General features: G+C 41.3%; 1 protein-coding gene across 1 annotated transcript in view; it reads right to left on the bottom strand.

The window, feature by feature from the left end:
- Positions 1–21,545, bottom strand: part of LOC120937196 — a 186,649-nt gene that overhangs the window by 51,966 nt on the left and 113,138 nt on the right. Inside the window, exons 29-34 of the mRNA XM_040350213.1 lie at positions 16,843–17,005; positions 10,865–11,003; positions 10,388–10,541; positions 8,967–9,062; positions 4,890–5,033; positions 2,141–2,364 (exon numbers count right to left, since the gene is read on the bottom strand). Coding sequence (XP_040206147.1) covers positions 2,141–2,364; positions 4,890–5,033; positions 8,967–9,062; positions 10,388–10,541; positions 10,865–11,003; positions 16,843–17,005 — 920 coding nt within the window. The remainder of the gene's footprint in view (positions 1–2,140; positions 2,365–4,889; positions 5,034–8,966; positions 9,063–10,387; positions 10,542–10,864; positions 11,004–16,842; positions 17,006–21,545) is intronic.

Here is a 21,545-nt window from a genome sequence, read left to right as displayed (position 1 = left end):
TGCACAGTCTATTGGTCTTTAGTAAAGCATTCCCAGTGCCTGCTCCGAGCGGGAGCAGGCAGGGGAAGGCAAGCGGGAGAAGACCGGCTATAGAATCGTGTATGGTCAACCTTAGGCCTGCCTATGTACACTGCAGTGGCGGCCAGTGGTAATTTTCTTTGGAGGGCAGCAAACAGTACCAAACCCTGCCCCGGCAGTCAACAGGTGGGTCTGGTGCACTTACCCCATCTATGCAGCGATGGCTCTGGCTTCCGTTTCCTCCCTCCTTCTCAGTGGCCAATCAGAAAACAGGTCTCAAACCCGCTTCTGATTGGCCAGATTGAGGATCAGTGTTACAACAGCAAATATTCATTTGCTGTTGTAACACCTAGGTAGGCTCGTGGCGCAATGCTCTGTGCCACAAGCCTAGATATTTTGAAACCTTATAGAGCCTATAACACACCCCCACTGCTGTAATTCAGGCGCCCGGCGTCCTGAAAGGGGCCAGAGGCATGAATAGGGGGTGGCAGCAGTGGCCCTGGATAGATTGATGCTGTGCATGAATCTATCCATTAGTCATATAGGGGGTGGCGTGAAGAGAGGGGGCAAATGGACGGGCCGTCACTGGTACACTGTTGTCCTTTTGTACCTAAAGCCCTGTGTTTTGTAAGAAGCATGCATTAAAGCAGGGGTCTCAAACTGGCGGCCCTCCAGCTGTTGCAAAACTACAAGTCCCATGAGCCTTTGCAAGGCTGACAGTTGCAAGTATGACTCCCAGAGGCATGATGGGACTTGTAGTTTTGCAACAGCTGGAGGGCCACCAGTTTGGGACCCCTCCATTAAAATGACACTAAATGCTGGTTAGAAAAAAATGATATTCAATATGTATTCTTAATTCAAAAAAGTTACTTATTTTCCTCTCATTCTCCAAATTCCCAAATTCCTTTTTTTTTTAATATTTATACCGGCTGCTGTGATTTGACTGCCTGTTAAAGGGTGGTTACATTCATTCATTCTCCTGTGCCATACTGTATATAGGAATGTATTAAGCGTCTCTTGCTCACTCTAAGATGGACTATGAACTATGGGAAATGTAGTGTTCATAGAGCAGTGCGTATGACCACAAATAACATACACTGCTCATTCCAAACAAGTGTAATTGGGGATAGGGGGAAAGGGGGGTTCAGGAGTGCACAACAGAGGACACTAGAAGGAGGCAGAAGAACACAGTGAGAAATGATTTCTTGAAAAAATATATTACAGAACTATGAAGTAGTGGCTATGTATAGATTTATTTGGAGAATAAGGATATCATTTAGTGTCACTTTAAAGCTGAACTCCAGTTTGTCCAACCAAAATCACATCGGAATTCTGACATAATTCCATCGGAGTAAAATGGAACTCCAATAGAATTACTCCGATGGGGCTACACACGGTCAGAAATTCCGAAGGTGTACCGGGCTTAAGAGGCGCCTCTCTTCTCTTCTATACTCAGTTGTGACATGACGCTACTTGTATATCAAGACATCACTTGTATATCAAGTCAAAATTTATTAACAATTTTGCTTGTCTTGCAAAACGCTCTCAAACCAAGTTACTCTCAAACCAAGGTACTTTAAAAATTTTAAATGTGTGTACTTCTATTTATACCATTGTACCCATAGATTTTGACACCCAGCTAATTTCTTTCCCTTGAAGAAGGAATTATATATTTTGAAACATGTCAGGACTTTTTCTGTAATATTCATCCAGAGCTAGATCTGACACTCCACAGGACCAACTAGATGTAACAGGAATATAGCTGTTCGGCTTGTATTACCATTTTGTGTACCTCTATATTGCTTATTTTAGCCTTTATTATTTAATTGTTCATTATACATATTTTTAACATGTGCAAATTGATTTTACTAATTTGTGCATTCATCTGCCTACAAAGTCCCTAGGGGCCAGTTTTCTCTTTTTTTCACTACAAAATAAAAGATTGGATCAGTGATCATGAAGTCAGCTCATATGTTGGTCCAAATCAATGTGTAAGCTTTCAGAAAGGTAAGAATGTAATTTGTCTGGTTGCATTTGGAAAAAAAGCCTGGGAAGCTGGTGCAGCACATGAGAAAATCAAGTGTTATGATAGCAAGTTTTTAGTGTGTACTTAACTGATTACCTGTACATTTCACAAAACTGTCTATACAGACGAACAGTGTTTATTTCCTCAACACCAAGTTTCTTTTTTGCCCATCTTTCTTTAAATACTTCCAACTGTTTCCACAGTATTAGAAAGGACCTCAACTGTCTGTATTCTGAAATTGGATCTTGGTGTGATTGATCCATTTGGGAGCTTTTTGACACTGGCTGTTCTTCTCCTGCAGGTGATTTGTCAGTCAGCATCTAGAAATAAATCAAAACGTAAACAATATAAATTGGGCTAAAAGACCTGTGTGTGACTGAATGCCATGTGCATGCTAACAGTGGTAATAAAGTACTAGCTAAGACAGGCAATATATACATTATATAATGGGAAGATGTTCACAACACCTTTAAGACCCATTCACAACGGTGCTGATGCGCCAATTGCAACGCATTGCACTGTTTACAGTTTTTTAAGCAAACTTTATTGAAATGTCACAAAGTGACATTTCATTGATTTCTATCGGCTACAGTGCGATGCAAGGCAGTGGACTGCATTGTGGTGCGCTGAAAATAAAGCATGCTGTAAATTCTTTAACGCTCACCACCACTCAACACCAGCAGTGGTGTGAACTGGCCTGAGAGGAGACAAGGCATTTTGCCTTGTCTTGTGGTGGGAGTGCATTGTAATAGCTGCCTAGAGCAGTCTCACCGCACCTTGTGACAAATGGTCTCTAGATAACATGTTGGCTATACTGTATCTTATTTGTATCCTTTGTTACATGACTATGAACAAAGTTAAGCCCCACTTGATATGGTTATATTGAGTAACTGTGAAATTTAAAAATAAAAAATAAAAAGTTTTCTGAAAAATAAATCTAAAAAAGCTACAGCAGGCCTTACAACTGCTACAGGAGCCAGCAGACCAGGATGTCTGAGGCCTTCTGACCAGAGAAAAGTTTATTTCTATAGCACCAACATTTGGCAGATAATTTTTGACAAAATTAATGTATATGTAGTTTAGGCCTTTCTAATAACAAGTACGTGCCATAACGGTTATGCTGTTGTACATCATCATCCACAGCATGATCCAAAGTATGACACTTGACTTACAGATAAACTGTACCTAATGGAATGTAAAGACTTGACTTTTTGATGATGTCCATAGCTTTGGCATAGTGAGTCTATCAAGGGACTAAGGCGGGCCCATAGATGCCTTGTTTTTTTGTTTTGTTTCGATCTGCAATAGGTCTAATTGAAAAAAAAAATAAACAAACAGATTCTACCCACCCACACAAGTGAGGTGGATGGAGGAATCCTTGCTGCTCTGCAATTGTATTCTGACAGTGAGACTCCTACACTGTCAGAATACACTGCTCAGTGGCAGCTGATTGGCTGAAGCCACTGATCAACAAAAGTTTCACAACAGTCCCTTTTGACAAAAGTCGATTGTAAAGCCTCGTACACACGGTCGGACATCCAACAAACTTTCCCTTTGATTTTTGTCCGAAGGGAGTTGTCCGGTCACACCCATAGCATACACACGCTCGGACTTTTTCGGCAACACGAACGTAGTGACGTTTCAACGTACTGACGAGAGTTTAAAAGAGGAAGTTCAATTCTCCGGCGTCACCCTTTGGACTCCTTCTGCTAATTGAGAGTTAGTAGAGGTTTTGTCTGTGTGCATTCGCGATTTTCAGTTTCGTGCAATTTTGTTCGTTTCTGAACATCCGTTCATCAAGCAGACACGTTGTGCAATGGGGTTGTGCTAACTTGACCCACAAAAACATATATAAAAATATGTTTGATTCATATAACCAAAATACACTAATCCAAAGTAAAGACATTTGTTTTTACTCCGTCAGTATCACCAGCAAAGCAGCTTTTAGTATTATTACATAAAGAAGAAGAGAATGTGCGCTGCTTTTCTTGATTTCAGAACTTGCCGCGTCACGAATGTGCTCTTTCAAATACGAACGCTAGTTCTACCAGACAGAACGCTTCCGGCTGGTCTTTGCTTCTGAGCATGTGCGTTTGTACAAAAGTCCGATTGCTTGCTGTACACACGGTTGAACTAGGCACCATCAGAATTTTGTTGACGTAAAGTTTGTCCGTTTGCAGACCAAACTTTTTGTCCGATGAAACCCTAAAAAGTTGGTCCGATGGAGCGTACACACGATCTGACAAATTTGAAAACTTGCAGATTTTGAAGTTTGTTGGCAAAAAGTCAGACCGTGTGTATGGGCCTTTAGATTGACTTCTGTCAAGCAAGATTGGCCATAGATGGATCGAAATATGGTAGATTCCCTGCTAAACAACCTGAATTTTCGATCTGTCTATGGGCAGCATAAGAGGTTTACAAAAAGGATGTTATCCTTTGTAGTTATACATACATAAATTAGTAATTGGACATTTGAGTAGAAATAAATACACAGTTTTTAGTTCTGATGATGAGGATTGGGGGGACACTTTGCTCCCCCCATCTGAGGCATGGGCAGGAGCAGCACCATAAATATCGGAATGCACCCAAATACTGACCATAGGGCTACACAGCAACATTATATTTGGGCAGTATTCCTGACATTCTGTAAATAGCTTATGGAGAGTCGGTAAAAAAAATTGATATTACTGAGTTCATGTAAAGAACTAGGATAGAGTTATTTCTGTTGATGGGCTAATAGGGCTTTAATTGTGTTGCTTCACAGCCAGAAACCCTAAGCATCTCAAGTTAGCTATCTATGTAATGATAATAATAATAGTTCCTATGTGTTTTAAATGTAGCTCACCTTTTTTTCATCCAGGTTCCCTTCAATGGTAAAGGAAATAAAGTTGTATTTGCCTTGAAGTATGTCCTCCATTAAAAGATGAACCCCCACAAGTTCTCCATGAGCCACACTGCGTTCATGGTCTGTCATATCACATAGGCACAACTAGATAGGCAAATAAAAAAAAACTTATAACCATAGCAGACTGATAACACACCAACACGTCTTTGTCTTTGAAAATGAGGAGTGAATCAATATGTAAATGCCGTTCAGGAACATACTAGGAAGCAGTGACTAACCACACACCAATCCAAGTACATTTTTTACAAATAATCCGATTAACCAAATAAGAAGCAAATAATAACGGACTATATTTAGGGCTGGATTTGTATAAAGGTCATTAAAGAAAATCTTTCCTGAGAAAAACATGTGGACTGCCAATTGCTTGGCATTTGCATGCCCTAGGTCAGTGGTGTCCAAACTGCGGCCTGGGGGCCAGATGCGTGCCTTTATCCGGCCCTTGGGGCACTATTCCTCCTACTGGTACAAGACACTATTCATCTCACTAACACCAACTTTGGGGCACCATTCTTCTTTCTGACACCAATGATGGGGGTACTATTCTTTCCACTGACACCAATGTTGGGGCACTATTCCTCCCACTGATACCAATGATGGGGTACTATTCCTCCCACTTATACCAATAATGGGGTACTATTCCTCCTACTGACACCAACATCTGGCCCCCTACAGTCTGAAGGACACTAAACTGGCCCTTTGGTTTAAAAGTTTGAAGACCCCAGCCCTAGTTAATGCCCACGTGTGATGCAGAGACCCTGTGATTGAAAAAAATGAAATTCAATAACAAAGGACACAAGGAAAAAGCTAGTTGATGCTGGACATGCTCCAACCAGGAAATGAGGCGGGCTGTATCTGATTGCAAAAACACCAGCATTTAGGTGTAAATGTGGTGCTAATGGTATCTTCAGAGATAAAAAAAAAGCTGCTTGATGTACATTCTCAAGTTCCAGTTGAGTGGCACACAAGAAACAAGAACGCCAATGTACAGTAGCTACAATGCTTGGTTGAGTTTGTTGACAAAGTTCACACTCCCCTGGTAGAACATGTTTTATCAGCTAGGACAGACACGTCACGGTGCTATGGAGAAGTAAACAGAAGAAATGGAGATCGGCAAAGAAATTATGTGTAAAGGAATGTTTAAACCAACAGTAATATCAGTCATTCATCAGCCATAGTTAGGTGGCTGAAATTCTAAATATTTCTATACAACGTTTTTAGTAATAGAAATATTTTTAGTATTACATACTAGCTATTCACTGTCTAATTCATTCCTCAATCACCCCCTTTTTGTAATACATTTAGTATTGCTACAAAAGGATTCCTACTATGAAGTGTCTAAAAAGAGATCATTGCTTTTCAGAGGAAGGAGAGTTTATTGGGATGGGTCCCTGCTCTCACTTTCCCTTTAGGTGTACATTTCAGCTTTAGTTATTAAGTCCTGTAAACACCAGGCATTTTATTTTCAACAGAAGAAGAAACCAGAACATTTTAAAAAGCATAAAGCTCCACCTGCTACAAAGTAGAATGTTAATTATTAAATAGCATGTCCATTTCACATTTAAAAAACCTAAAGTGGAATTCCAGCTTATACCCAACTAGCCTTTAATCGTTTCCTGCCGGGCCAATGTACATAAATCCAGAGATGGGTGCTCTGTTGTTCCAGGATGATATAACCGTACCTCCCAGAACTATGTGCTGTGTGTTCCCCCTGGGGTACTCAGCAGTTTGATTTGTTAACACTTTGTCCACCGGACACAGCCGATAACCGATCACGATACCGGGCTGTTGTAAGCGATCCTGGTACCATGTGATCGCTGTGACCATTTACAGCGATTACAATTACAGTAGTAAACAAGGTTTTCATTCATTATGCCTTGCTTACTACTGTGTCTGTGTGATCTCACAGTGATTACATGGTACAAGAGCCAATCACAGCAGCCCTGTACCATGTAATAGCTGTGACCTATCACAGTTTGACAATAGAAAACAAGGTTTCATAAATTAAACCTTTGGACAGTCTTTCTGATTGCCAATTACAGTAAAGATCACTGTAATTAGCAATCGAAGTGTAAAAAAAATCCCAGATAACTCCCCACATCGCTCATCACTCTGCTGCCCCCACTGCCATCCTCGGTGAGGGAATCAGAAAGTGAAGCGCTCCGGCTTCACTGCCCGATTCCCTACGGCGCATGTGCGAGTCACGCAGCGCCGTCCTGACTGGTCCCCGTTGTGTTCTGGGAGCCGAGTGTTTCCCAGAACACATCGAGCGGGAGCGGGAAGTGACGTACTCCCCGCAGAGTCCCCGCAGAGAGGACTCCCGGAAGTGGGTGCAAATACCTGTCTGACAGGTATCTGCACCCCCCCCCCCCTGAAAGGTGTCAAATGTGACACCGGAGGGGGGAGGGTTCCGATGAGCAGAAGTTCCACTATAGGGTAGAGCTCTGCTTTAAGTTACATAGTTAGTCAGTTTGAAAAAAGTCCATCTAGTTCAACCCAAAAAAAGGAAATCCCATATACACAACCCTTCACCCACAGTTGGTCCAGGGGAAGGCGAAAAACCCTAGTAAAGCACCAATTTGCTACAGTAGGATTTTCCCTGGATCAACTTTACCTATAAATGTTAGTACCCAGTTATATTATGTACATTTAGGAAAGAATCCAGGCCTTTTTTAAAGCAATCAACTGATCTGGCAAGAACCACGTCTGGAGGGAGTCTATTCCACATTTTCACAGCTCTTACTGTGAGAAACCTTTACGTATTTAGAGATGAAATCTTTTTTCTTCTAGACATAAAGAGTGCCCCCTTGTCCTCTGTGATGACCTTAAAGTGAATAATGCAACACCAAGTTCACTATATGTGCCACTTATTTATTTGTACATGTTGATAATCCCCTCCCCCCTTTAATCTCCTCTTCTTAAGAGAGAATACATGCAGTTCCTCTAATCTTTCCTCATAGCTGAGCTCCTTCATGCCTCTCATCAGTTTGGTTGCCCTTCTCTGCACTTTCTCCAGTTCCCCGATATCCTTTTTGACTGGTGCCCAAAACTGAACTGCATATTCCAGATGAGATCTTACTAATGATTTGTACAGGGGCAAAATTATATCTCTGTCTCTGGAGTCCATACCTCTCTTAATACAAGAAAGGACTTTGCTCGCTTTGGAAACCACAGCTTGGCATTGGAAGCTATTATTGAGCTTATGATCTACCAAAACCAGATCCTTTTCCACCATTGATTCCCCCAGTTGTATTCCCCCTAGTATGTATGATGTATGAATATTCTTAGCCCCCAAGTGCATAACATTTATTAACATTAAACCTCATCTGCCAATTAGTTGCCCAATTAGAAAGAGCATTGAGGTCGGCTTGTAAATTGGAGACATCCTGTAAGGATGTTATTCCACTGCATAGCTTGGTGTCATCTGCAAAGACAGACATGGTACTTTTAATCCCAGACCCGATATCATTTATAAAGATATTAAAAAGTAAGGGTCCCAACACTGAACCTTGGGGTACACCACTGATAACCTTAGACCATTCAGAGTAAGAATCAGTAACAACTACTTTCTGAATTTCGTTTTTTTTAGCCAGTTTTCTATCCATTTACAAATTGATCTTTCCAAGCCTTTTAGACTTTAACTTACACATTAGTCATGTGTGGGGAACGGTGTCAAATGATTTTGCCAAATCCAAGTATACGACGTCCACAGCCACCCCTTTGTCCAAGGTTTTACTTACCTCCTCAGGTTTGTTTGATAACTTCTCTCTTTCATGAATCCATGCTGTTTGTTGCTTAAAATATTTTTTTTCCAGCAAGAACTCTTCTATGTGGTCCTTTATTAATCTCTCCAGTATCTTCCCAACTATAGAAGTTAAACTAAAAGGTCTATAATAACTTGGTAAAGACGTTGATCCCTTTTTAAATATGGGCACCACATTGACCCTTCGCCATTCCAGTCATTAACAAGTCCTTAAAAATTAGAAGCAATGAATGAATGAATATGTTAAGAATATTTACCTGCATATAGTGCCCAATGGTATGGATTCCATTAATTGTCAGTGGAAAGAGTCCACCATTGGCTAAGAATGTCCTCCAAGGATAAAGCATAAATGTCTACAAAAAAAACCAAAAGATTTTACATTTAAATGATGCTCAGTCTGGAATAGTTTCATTGGAACACTCAATTTTTAGTTTGTGTAGAAAATGTGTGGGCTGAAAGACAAAGAATGGCGATAGCTATCCTTACACTGTGTACTAGCCATGGGGGGCAAGTTCACTCTTTGATTTAAAGTGCAACCATCATTAAAATTAAGGATTTAAATTGGCATGCAATGTCACCATTAACAAATCACATTATTATATTAAGTGAAAAGCATGATATGGATAATGATGATGCATGGGGACCAAATTCTTGGGATTCCATCATCCTTAAAGTCTGACCAGCAACCAATTAAACAAAAAATAGATGCGATTATTATCAGTGGCAGGGAAAGTTTCTGTCTGGCTTCCTGACCCCATTGGGGTAATTCTCTCTGACTTCCTGCCCTTGAGGCACCCATACAGAAATAGAGGGTACAGACATCACCTAGACAGGAAGTCACAGTCTACAAAAAAAAAAACGGTCTTCTTCATTTTACCAAACAGATTTTTGCCTTGTCCAGACAGAATAAAAGCTTTTTGTGCAAAAGTTATAGCGTTTACAAAATAGGGTATAGTTTTATGGCATTTTTATTAATAATTTTTTTTAACTAGTAATGGCGGCGATCAGCGATTTTTTTCGTGACTGCGACATTATGGCAGACACATCGAACACTTTTGACACATTTTTGGGTCCATTGTCATTTTCACAGCGAAAAGTGCTATAAAAATGCACCGATTGCTGTGAAAATGACAATGGCAGTGAAGAGGTTAACCACTAGGGGGCGCTAAGGGGTTAAGTGTGCCCTAAGGGAGTAATTCTTACTGTAGGGGGGCGTGGCTGTAGGTGTGACGTCACTGATCGTCGTTCCCTATAACAGGGAACAGACGATCAGTGACAAGCCACAGAGAAGAACGGGGAAGGTTTGTTTACACTCACCTTCTTCGTTCTTTAGCTCCTGTGACTCGATCGTGGGACACCGGCAGTGATCGAGTCCCGTGGGCGCGGTCACAGAGCTTCGGACCTGGTCACGAGCGCGGCGCACGCAGGCGACCCACGGCTGGGCTTTTAAAGTGCAATGTACCTGTACGTGCCTGTGCCCAGCCGTGCCATTCTGTCGACGTATATCGGCGTTAGGCGGTCCTCAAGTGGTTAACTCTTCTCTGTTCTAACCAAAATCGAATAAAAGATTTTTGGCTTGAGTTAGGCTTTAATGCAAAAATAATCACATACATTGTAGACATTCTTTCCTTGCAAATGAGTAAAACCTCTTGTATAGATAGAATGGAAAGTTACTAACTCTATGACTACGGGGATCAAGAGGCTGTGGCACAGGCAGCATTGATGAGAAAGCAGTCCCGACTACAGAGTTGCTCAGTGCTGTTAGTCCATGATACATATTGTCGGTTGTTGTTCTGAACGCAGAGATATTCCCAGTAGAAAGCAATGCATCCCTATAGGATAAAATAAAATATTGTCATTAAAAACATATTATTTGTAGATCTTTAGGGTTAATTGATTTGAATTGAAATATTAACATGGACAAAACTTTTTTTTTTATTTGGATAGCATGAGTCACTGTCAGGTTTTTATTGTTGACTGTTTGAAAGGTTCACTCTTTCTTATTGTCCTGGTCACTAATTCACTGGGAATGAAAGGAACTGTAAATCCAAAATTTTGAATTGCCACCAGAACAGGAGTAGAGGGGAATGAGATACATTTTTTCCTACTTTATCCAAAATGAAAAAAAAAAAAATCAAACGTATTGGCTACATACCGAATTAAATGGCGTACAGCCGCATCAAACTGCAGGATCATAACTTCACGTCGCAAGAGTAGTAATGAGGCTACTTCTTTTGGATCATGAGGATTTTGAAGGCCATCTATAAGTTTCTGTATGTCTCTCAGCTCCGCTCCTGTATGATACACATTAGAAATCGTTTTTGAAGGTTAGAACTGCGTCAACCAATTAGAAATTGGCTTTCACATATTGCAAAATGGTAATCAAATGTAGTCAGTGGTTATGATATCAATACAAATAGGTCTTTAAAGTAAACTTGTTTTTCCAAAAATATATGAGGCTACCAATGCCAGCCTCATCTGAAAATGCTTGCTGCTTAGCTGTTATGCTGAATTAAATACTTTTGTAGTCACAGACCTGGAACAAGTGTGTAAACCAGGAATTAGAGGAGTGTCAGAAGTCATCTGCATAACTGTTGGGGTTCATTTAAACCAGGGGTGCCAACCAGTGACCCGGGGGCAGTGTTGCCAACCGTCCGTATTTTTCCAGACAGTTTGTAAAAATGGCCACTTTTTTCCCCCCGTTCGTAAATGTCCGTATTTGCGGGAATGTGCCAGTAAAAATAGCCGAGATGAGTTTGGCTTGGAACTGCGCATGGAGATTGGAGGCAGGGGGTGATTGGAGACAGGGGGTGATGGTGGCTGCGGTGGCACCGCAGAGGGGGATGGAGGCAGGGGTGTTGGAGGCAGGGGGTGTTTGTGGCACCGCAGAGGGGGGTGGTGGCACCACAGAGGGTGGGGGATGGAGACAGGCGTTGTTGGTGGCACCGCAGAGGACGATGGAGGCAGGGGATGATAGAGGCAGGGGGTGATTGGAGGAAGAGGGAAATTGGAGGCAGAGGGAGATTGGAGGCAGGGGGAGATTGTGGCACCGCAGAGAGGGGTGAAGGCAGGGGGTGTTGGTGGCAGAGGGGGATGGAGGCAAGGGGTGATGTGACTAAATAATTTGCCTTTATATCGAAAATAACAAAAATATGTTTTTTTACCTTAATATCTACCTTAAATCACATTGCTATTTGCCTAGTGTACTTGTTTGTAGCCTAAATACTTAAAATTGGCACCTAAAAATGTAATTTAGTAACTTTTGTGAAATGCCAGTAAAAACGTGGCTGTGCCAGTAAATTTCGGGTGTCGTGCCAGTAAATTTCAATCTGGTAGGTTGGCAACACTGCCCGGGGGCCATATGTGGCCCACGGAGCCCTCTGATGTGGCCCGCAACCTCCTGCTCTGGGATGGAATAGAATACTGTTATTAAAGGTCAGCTTATTACTTAAATTAGTGTATATATGGGCATATCTTTTCCGCAGAGGTTACTGGGCTGCTTTAAAACTGATCTGCGGGGGCAGAGCAGTTGATCTGCGGGTTACCTGCACTGAGCCATTGCAAAGTGTAGGAAAGCCAAAGGTACACTGCATTGCACCCGTGGTGCGGGTAAACCGCAGCGCATCAGTGTGAAAGCAGCCTTGGGCCCCTTTTACACGGTCAGTCCGACCAATTGGACCCTCCATTCACCTCTAAGTAGTGGTAGACATAAACCAACTTGCATCCTACCTCCAAATATGATCCGCTAAAAAGTATAGTAGGCTGTGTCAGTGTCCGCTCTGCATATGCAGAGCAGATACGGACAAGCCATCCACCCACTCCGCTCATTGTGGCCGACGACCGGTTACCAAGTCGCTTAAGTGGCCCTCGCTCTTCAAAACATTGGGCACCCCTGATTTAAACACAAGATCCTATGCACACAGGGCATGTGCTCAGCTCTCCTAAATGCTGTACCCCATGGCAGCAGTGTTTTGGAAGACAAAACGTTTGACACGTGTATTCACATCTACTGTAGAAGCATTGAGGCACATCAAATGCTTGAGAGTTAAATAATTTAATAGGCCAGAATAATAATTTATTCTGGGCATTGAAATGAATTAACGCTCAATGAATTTCTGCAAAAACGCTGCTGCTACTGGACGCGATGGCATTTTTTTTTTTTTTTTTATGCTTCTAGATGTCTTTGCCTCTAAACACCTCTAAATGTGTGCATGGACATATAGACCAACATTGAGGGGCATTTTGAGGCAGAAAAAAAAACACCAGATGCCCCTAAAAGCAGTGTTTGTAACGCTCAGGCCTATGATGTTTTGGAAAGCTGTGACTATCTATATTTTTTAAGGTAGTAAAATGAACAAATTCTAGCTATGACCATATATATATATATATATATATATATATATATATACACACACACACACACACACACACACACACACACACACACACATACATACATACACACACACAGCAGCAGAACCTCGGATTGCGAGCATAATCCGTTATAGGGAAATGCTCGTAATCCAATGTACTCGCTTATCAAAGCGAGATTCCCCATATAAATCAATGGAAACTAAAATAATTAGTTCTGCATTGACTTCAATGGCATGCAATACCGCATGTGGCCAGAGGTGGGGGGCGCTGGAGAGTCTCTGAAACACTTGGAAAGGCCCGTAGACAGAAGCTCAGCTGAACTCGGAAAACCTCGGACTGCACAGCGATGTGGCTTGAATCCTGCTCGTTTTGCGAGACAACACTTACGAACAGAGTCAGGATTTTTAAAAATACAGTGCTCGTATTGCGAAACGCTCGTTAACCGCATTACTCGCAATCCGAGGTTACACTATTTACATATATATATATATATATATATATATATACATACACACACTGTATATATATGATTTATTAATTTATAATAAATCACCAACACTTCAGGCAGGACCTTAACATGGAAAATTGTTTACACACAGTGTATTTATACTAACTGTAAATGTAAAGTATGTCCATATTCTGAACAAGCATTAAAAGCACTTTGAAATAGGATCTCATTCACCTCTGTAGCTATAGGCATTGTGAAGAAATCAATCATTAAAATAATTGTAAAGATAACAAACATAGTATACTTACCTGATCTGTGCAATGGTCCTCCGCTGGAGCTCCTGGCTCCTCCTGCCTTCTGAGTGCCCTTGTAGGAAGTTGCTTTCTATAGGGGCTCTAGTGTGGGCTCGATTCCGGGCTGCACTGTGTGCATCAATTGACACACACAATGCAGTTCGGCCCAGGCACAGCGCTGGATCGAGATCGGGCTCGGGTAAGTATTTACGGGGGAAGAGGGGAGCTGCACGTAAATGTTTTTTTTTACCTTAATGTCTAACCTTAAACCTTTACAACCATTTTAAATTTCAGAACAGGGGCACCAAAATCACAACTCTTTACCCCCTTTACTTTCTATGGAGAGCAGAATCTTGACAGCCTACCAGTCTTCCAATATAAACCCACAGCATGTGTTTCTAAGCTTCTAGTACCCAACCTGGGACCCTCAGGGCCCCTGCAGAAAGTAATCTGCGTTTTCCTTACATAGTTGCTTAACCAGACCTTGCCTGTTTTTCAGACTCTGTGTTTACAAGATTAAATCATTATATATATTTTTTTCTAACACCCTAGAGAATAAAATGGCGGTCATTGCAATACTTTTTTTCACACCGTATTTGCGCAGCGGTCTTACAAGCGCACCTTTTTTGGAAAAAATTCACTTTTTTGGATAAAAAAATAAGACAACAGTAAAGTTAGCCCAATTTGTTTTATATTGTGAAAGATAATGTTACGCCCAGAAAAGGGAGGAGGGGCCCCTTTCCAGCCGCCGACAACGGTGATCTCACAGCGAATCCGGTTTACAGGACCGCTCCAAAAACAATGGATATCTCGGTTGTGGCAGCAGCTGCTGCCATTACCGAGATGTCCATTTTTAAAATGCCGACGTATATATACGTTAGCGGGTCCTTAAGTGGTTAAAGTGTTATCTAAACCCACAACAGTAAAATCAGTCTGAATATGCAGTAAAGCATGCTGGTTATAGTCACTGTGGAACCTAAGGGGTTAATCCTAAATATTATGTAAAAAGGCTGTTTGATTCTGTCTTCTCTGCTCCTCCCCTCGTTCCACTGTCCCTTAATAATTTTCTTATAACACACAGGGGGTTATTTACTAAAGGTAAATCCACTGTGCACTATAAGTGCACTTGGAAGTGCAGTCGCTGTAGATCTGAGGGGGACATGCAAGTAAAATAAGAAAACAGCATTTTAGTTTGCACATGATTGGATGATAAAATCAGCATTAGGAGCTTCTCCTAATTTCAGAGACTCCCCTAGATCTACAGAGACTGCACTTGCAGTGCACTTGTAGTGCAAAGTGGTTTTGCCTTTCGTAAATAACCCCCACAGTCTATGGAGTCAGGCTGCACATGCTCAGTTTGGTGTATTGCTAGAGAGGATTTTTTCTCTTGGGAGGATGCATGTGATCAGCACAGGGCCAATCAGCACTGTCCAGACAGAGGGTCAGGGGTCTTGCAGTCTCATAGGACAGTCAGAAAACTTCTCCTACAAGCTTTAACCAGTGCTTGGCTGGACACTGATAGAAGTCACAAGACTGCTCTAATGGCTGATGCGAAAAGGTATTTAGCAGTTTATATCTAGAGATATTTTTAATTTCCCTGTTCTGTGTACTGTGGGAGACCAAGTATAGTAAATGCAGAGTCCTAAGTTTATCAACACTTTAAGTGGCTTTTGGTAGCATTACATTAACTGAATATTCTGTACATCCTTTTGGTGATGTCAAGGTTCTTGAGGCTCTCTATATTAAAAACGTTGATCACCACTGTTCTCTGTTAGAAACTGACCCAAACCCAACTTCCGCATCTCTGTTGTATTTTGGTATTCAGAGATATACTGTATCTAACTAATCTTAACACTGCTCCCTCCCCCTTCCTAAGGCCTCGTACACACGACCGAGGAACTCCACGGGCGAAACACATCGCTTTCCTCGTTGAGTTCCTTGTTAGGCTTGTCGAGGAACTCGACAAGCTTTCTTTGCGTACACACAGTCAAGCCAAAATCTCCTCGTTCTCAAACGCGGTGACATACAACACATACAACGGCAGGGGAAGTTCGATTCCACTGGCTAAACTCTTGGGGCTGGTTTTGCTAATCTCATGTGTTTGCGTGTTAATTAAAAGTTTGTTAAGAGACGCTTTGCACTTTTCAATCTGTTACAGCTTGAAAAATGTGTTATCTCCATTACAAATGCTACTTTTACACCCGTATCATACTTTATTCTGAGCAAGCGCAGGTTTCTTAGCATACATACGCTCGAGTTTCTCGTCGGAAACCAGCCCAACCAGCCCAACCAGGAACTCGACGAGCCAATTTGAGACTCCCATCGAGGAAATAGAGAACTTGCTCTCTTTTTGGCTCGTCGAGTTTCTCGACAGTTTCCTCGAACGAAAATGTACACACGACCGGTTTCCTCGGCAAAATAATATATCACCCAGCAAGTTTCTTTCTGTTTCGTGTGTACGAGGCCTAACCCTTATACTAACTAACCTGCGGAAGAAAGATCTCTATACTTGCCTATTTTCTGGCCCATCTGGTTCGGGTCACGTGATCGGCTCCTTTGTGTCAGCTAGCGGCAGCTTCAGGGGAGAGGAGGAAGCATCAACAGATGGGCCATAGTAAGAATATGGGTGACATCACAGATTTCAGCTGTTGTCAAACACTCTCTCCTTTCCCCTGTAGCCGGGTGCTGGCTGACATGGGGAGATCATGTGACCAGAGCAGCCTATTTATAGGCAAGTGTACAGATCTTTCTTACACAGGTAGTTAGTAAAGGTGTTAGGGGGATGAAGACAATATTAAGATTAGTTAGATATATTCTGAAAGTCAACTAACAGTACATGCAGCTAAAAAAGGTTTAATAAAGAAAACATTTAAATATACATACATATATACAAATAGATATATAAAGTATATTATATACACATGTACACAGTTTGGGCACTGATGAATTCTAAATGGCTGACTCCAGGCGAGACTCAATTATCACACCTAGGTACCTTAATAAATTACACAAACTTACCTATTCCTTCTATGCCTCCCCAATCGGCCATCAGCTCCACGTTTTTTAAACTTCTGGAATCACCACATGAGTTTCCTAGCTGTGCAAAGCTAAGTACATAGGAAACAATGTCATGCAGAGCGGCAACAATTTGCAGAGTGCAGTACAAAGCTTGATGTGCTGCCTGCAAAATAAAAGAACACGCTATAGTAAAACATTACCATTTAACAAATACATTGGCTGAAGATTCCGAATCAGGTAATGTTGCCTGTGAAAGCTGAATTACAGCACATACATCATACATTGACTGTCAAAATAAACATTTTTTTTTGTGTGTTTTTACATTTCGAAGAATAAAATGTCATAGCTTATTGAGAATAGTTTTCTCAAACAAAACACAATGGACAAAAAACCATGTTGGGTAAGCAAACAACGGTTTCCAAGGATTTTTGTTCAGCAGCACATTGGAAAAGAAACATTACAATGGTGCTAAAAAGAAAATGAATGCAATGCCAATTTAATATGATCACTGGGCAGTGGGCCATCAAGCCTGGTTGAAGTCAACATGTTTTTAATATTAGATATTTCTGTTGAGACCAGGTTTTACGGAAGACACCTGGATATGGCTAGGGTTAGCCTGGAATTCCAGCAGAGAAAAATGTTTGTTTGTTTGTAACAAGGAGTCATAAATGGGAATTCATCTCCTGAAGGATGTCCTCCCATAGACCTCTTGATGTGATGTATGGGAGTGGAGGAGCATCAGCTCAGACCTCCTGGTGAGGTGCAAATTAAAATGACTGGTTTCCTGACTCATAAAAACATCAAAGCGACAGCTGGTGACTGGAAGTTGGCCTGGGTCAAGGCAGGTGTTCAAAGACTAATTCTGTTCCCTTGTCGAAGACAGTCACAAACTTCCTGGAGGATGTTCAGGGGAATAACATACTTCCTGGTGATTAGGAAGAACAGCCCCTTATAGCTTCTCATTGGACAGAGGACTACAGTGGGTTGTGTCTGAGTTTGTTTAAAAAGTGAGGGCAAATGATGAGGCTCCCTCTTTTTTCTATTGAGCCCAGCTGAGAGATACCGAACATTGACGAACTTACATAAAGTATCACCTATGCTCTTTTATTTCTATATGCCCTTAGTTTTTTTCTAATTTCTTTGTTAATAAACAAGACCTTTGCTTCTTTGAGCATTGTGTTTATTTTTATAGCTAATATTGTTATTATATCATCACCTTTAACATTATCAGAGCTTTAATAGACTAGCTAATTATAGGAACAGACAAGATAAGACATACATTAAGTAGGGGAAGCCAGAACCCCTCACGCCTATTTATTTCAAAACCCCTTCTCCCCCACCCTAACTAAGCTCCATGTTGGTTAGAAAAATTCAACCTTGCAACCCTTTTTACTTGCCTAAATTGGAGGTCATGTAATGCACCAGGTCTTAAGACTGCAGAGTGTGAGAGTCCCACTTCTGGTGTCCACACTGCTGCTTGGGTGATGTAGAGACTTTATATTGGCTGTGCAGCAGTGGGGTTCTTTCAGACCCCAGAAAAGGGCATGATGATATCATGAGTAGGGACTGGTTGGCAGCAGGGAAAGCCTGCAAAGCTGCATTACCAGTCTTTACTCTCATGCCGCGTACACATGATCATTTTTCAGCATGAAAAAAACCGTCGTTTTTAAAAACGTCATTTAAAAAATTCGAACATGCTGCATTTTTTAACGTTGTTTTAAAAAATAAAGTTTTTCGGGTTGTAAAAAATGATCGTGTGTGGGCTAAAACAACGTTTTAAACCCGCACATGCTCAGAAGCAAGTTATGAGATGGGAGCGCTCGTTCTGGTAAAACTAGCGTTCATAATGGAGTAAGCACATTCATCACGCTGTAACAGACAAAAAAGCGCAAATCGTCTTTTACTAACAAGGAATCAGCTAAAGCAGCCCACAGGGGAATAGAACTTCCCCTTTAGAGTGCCGTTGTATGTCACCGCGCTTTGTTCATCATTTTTTTTAAAACGATGGTGTGTCGTTTTTAATGATGAAGTTGGAAAAACGTTGTTTTTGGACATGCTGAAAAACAAAGTTTTCTTTCATGCCGAAAAATGATCGTGTGCACGCGGCATCAGAATAGGTGCCAACATGAGATGTGATGTAGTGGCGAACTTAGGTGAGTGAAAGAGTGCCGTTGTATGTCACCGCACTTTGATCATCATTTTTTAAAAACGAGGGTGTGTCGTTTTTAATGATGAAGTTGGAAAAAAGTTGTTTTTTGGACATGCTGAAAAACAACGTTTTCTTTCATGCCGAAAAATAATCGTGTGTACGCGGCATCAGAATAGGTGCCAACATGAGATGTGATGTAGTGGCGAACTTAGGTGAGTGAAAAGGGGGTTTTAAAGCTTTTTTTTAATATGTTGCCAGGAAATTGGCCTTTAAATCACTAAACATGGGTGATCTACTAGTGCAACTTACACAAAAATATATATATTTAGATTTCAATTAAAATGTAATACAAAAAACAAGAAAACAGATGTAATAGAATAAAAATAATGTCAGGGCAAAGTAACCGGTCAGGGATAGTCTGAGTGCAGAGACCTAGGGCCTGTTCCTGAGTGTTTAAGAAAACACAAATATCCAATCATGTGAAAGAAACTGAACAAATTAGTGCATTTTTCCAATGATGGGATGTTTCAGTGAACACATTATTTAATCAGGCTATATGGGGTTGATTTACTAAAGACAAATAGACTGTTCACTTTGCAAGGGAATGTGCCCCAGAGCTTAGTAAATAAGTTGGAGCTCTGCTGATTTCCATCATCCACTTATGTGTAAGCAAAAATGCTGTGATTGGGTATTCTTTGCAAAGTGGAACTTCGCCACATTCACTAAGCTAAAATTCAAGCTTTTCAGCCTTGTGCTTTTCAGTCCGTTACAGCGTGACGAATGTGCTATCTTCATTACGAACACTAGTTTTACCAGAACGAGCGCTCCCGTCTCATACTTGATTCTGAGCATGCGCATTTTTTCTCCCTCGGAAAAGCATACACACAAGCAGTTTTCGCAATGAGAAAAAGACTGACGGGAAACACGATGGGAAAAAATAGAGCCGGTTGGAATTTTTTTGCAGGCAGGTTTCTCGCTGGGAAAACTGGTATGGCGCATACACAAGACTGGTTTTCCCAACCAATCTAAAAAATGGCAGTTTTCTCATTGTGAAAACCGGTCGTGTGTACGAGGCATGAGACTTTGCTGTCTCCTGTAAAAGCAGGTAGTGAAGGGAGCGATACACGAGCCATAAACAGAGCTGGAGCAGTGACATGGAGCCAGTTAAGCATTTAGGGATAAAAGGAGGTAGGACAAGTAGTGGGATTTTTTTTACATTAACCTCTTGACCACCGCCCCATGTCCAAAAGACGTCCTGTTTTTAAAGATGGATATCTCGGTAACGGCAGCAGCTGCTGCCACAACTGAGGTATCCATCTTTTCAGTGGGCGGTGGTGTACAAGATAACGGCGGTCTCCGCGGCGGATTCGCCGTTATCGGTGGCGGGAGAGGGGCTCCCACCGCTCTCCCGCACCCTCCGCCGCTTACCGGAGCCGTCGGTAGCGGCGGAGGCGATCGGGACTGTTCGGCAAGTGACTGGGGTTGCGAGTGAAGGAAAAATTTCCTTCACCCATCCCCATAGCTCTGCTGGGCGGAAGTGACGTCAAAACGTCAGTCCCGCCCAGCGTCTCTTTCTTTTTTTGCATTTAAGTCTAAATATGAGATCTGAGGTCTTTTTGACCCCCGATCTTATATTTAAGAGGACCTGTCATGCCTTTTTCTATTACAAGGGATGTTTACATTCCTTGTAATAGGAAAAAAAGTGATCAATTTTTTTTTTTTTATTTCAGTGTAAAAAATTATTAACTAAATAAAAATAAATAAGAAAACAAAAACAATTTTTTTTAAAGCGTCCCGTCCCGTCGAGCTCACGCACAGAAGCGAACGCATATGCGAGTAGCGCCCGCATATGAAAACGGTGGTCAAACCACACAAGTGAGGTATCGCCGCGATCGTTAGAGTGAGAGAAATAATTCTAGCCCTAGACCTCCTCTGTAACTCAAAAAATGCAACCTGTAGAATTTTTTAAACGTCGCCTATCGAGATTTTTAAGGGTAAAAGTTTGACGTCATGCCACGAGCGGGCGCAATTTTTAAGCGTGACATGTTGGGTATCATTTTACTCGGCGTAACATTATCTTGCACAATATGTAAAAAAATTGGGCCAAATTTATTGTTGTCTTATTTTTTAATTAAAAAAATTGATGATTTTTTTTCCAAAAAAAGTGCGCTTGTAAGACCGCTGCACAAATACGGTGTGACAAAAAGTATTGCAATGACTGCCATTTTATTCTCTAGGGTGTTAGAAAAAAATATATATAATGTTTGGGGGTTTTAAGTAATTTTCTAGCAAAAAAAACTGTTTTAGTTTTGTAAACACCGAATCTGAAAAACAAGCCCGGTGGTAAAGAGGTTAAAGCAGAGAATGCATCAAGGTAAAAAAATAAAATTGGACTTTATTACTACTTTAGGTTTATTGTTGTTTTTGTATATATATTTAGAAATGGAATTGGGAACAATCCAGTACTTTGCTCATGTTGGAGAAGGAGCTCTTTTTTTTTTACAAAACTGAGACATTTACTGCACCCTATAGGTGCAAAGAGGCTGAAAGTAGA

This window comes from Rana temporaria, chromosome 4 (assembly GCF_905171775.1).
Source record: "Rana temporaria chromosome 4, aRanTem1.1, whole genome shotgun sequence".
NCBI classification, from domain to species: domain Eukaryota; kingdom Metazoa; phylum Chordata; class Amphibia; order Anura; family Ranidae; genus Rana; species Rana temporaria.
This window is presented reverse-complemented; position numbering and strand designations above follow the sequence as displayed.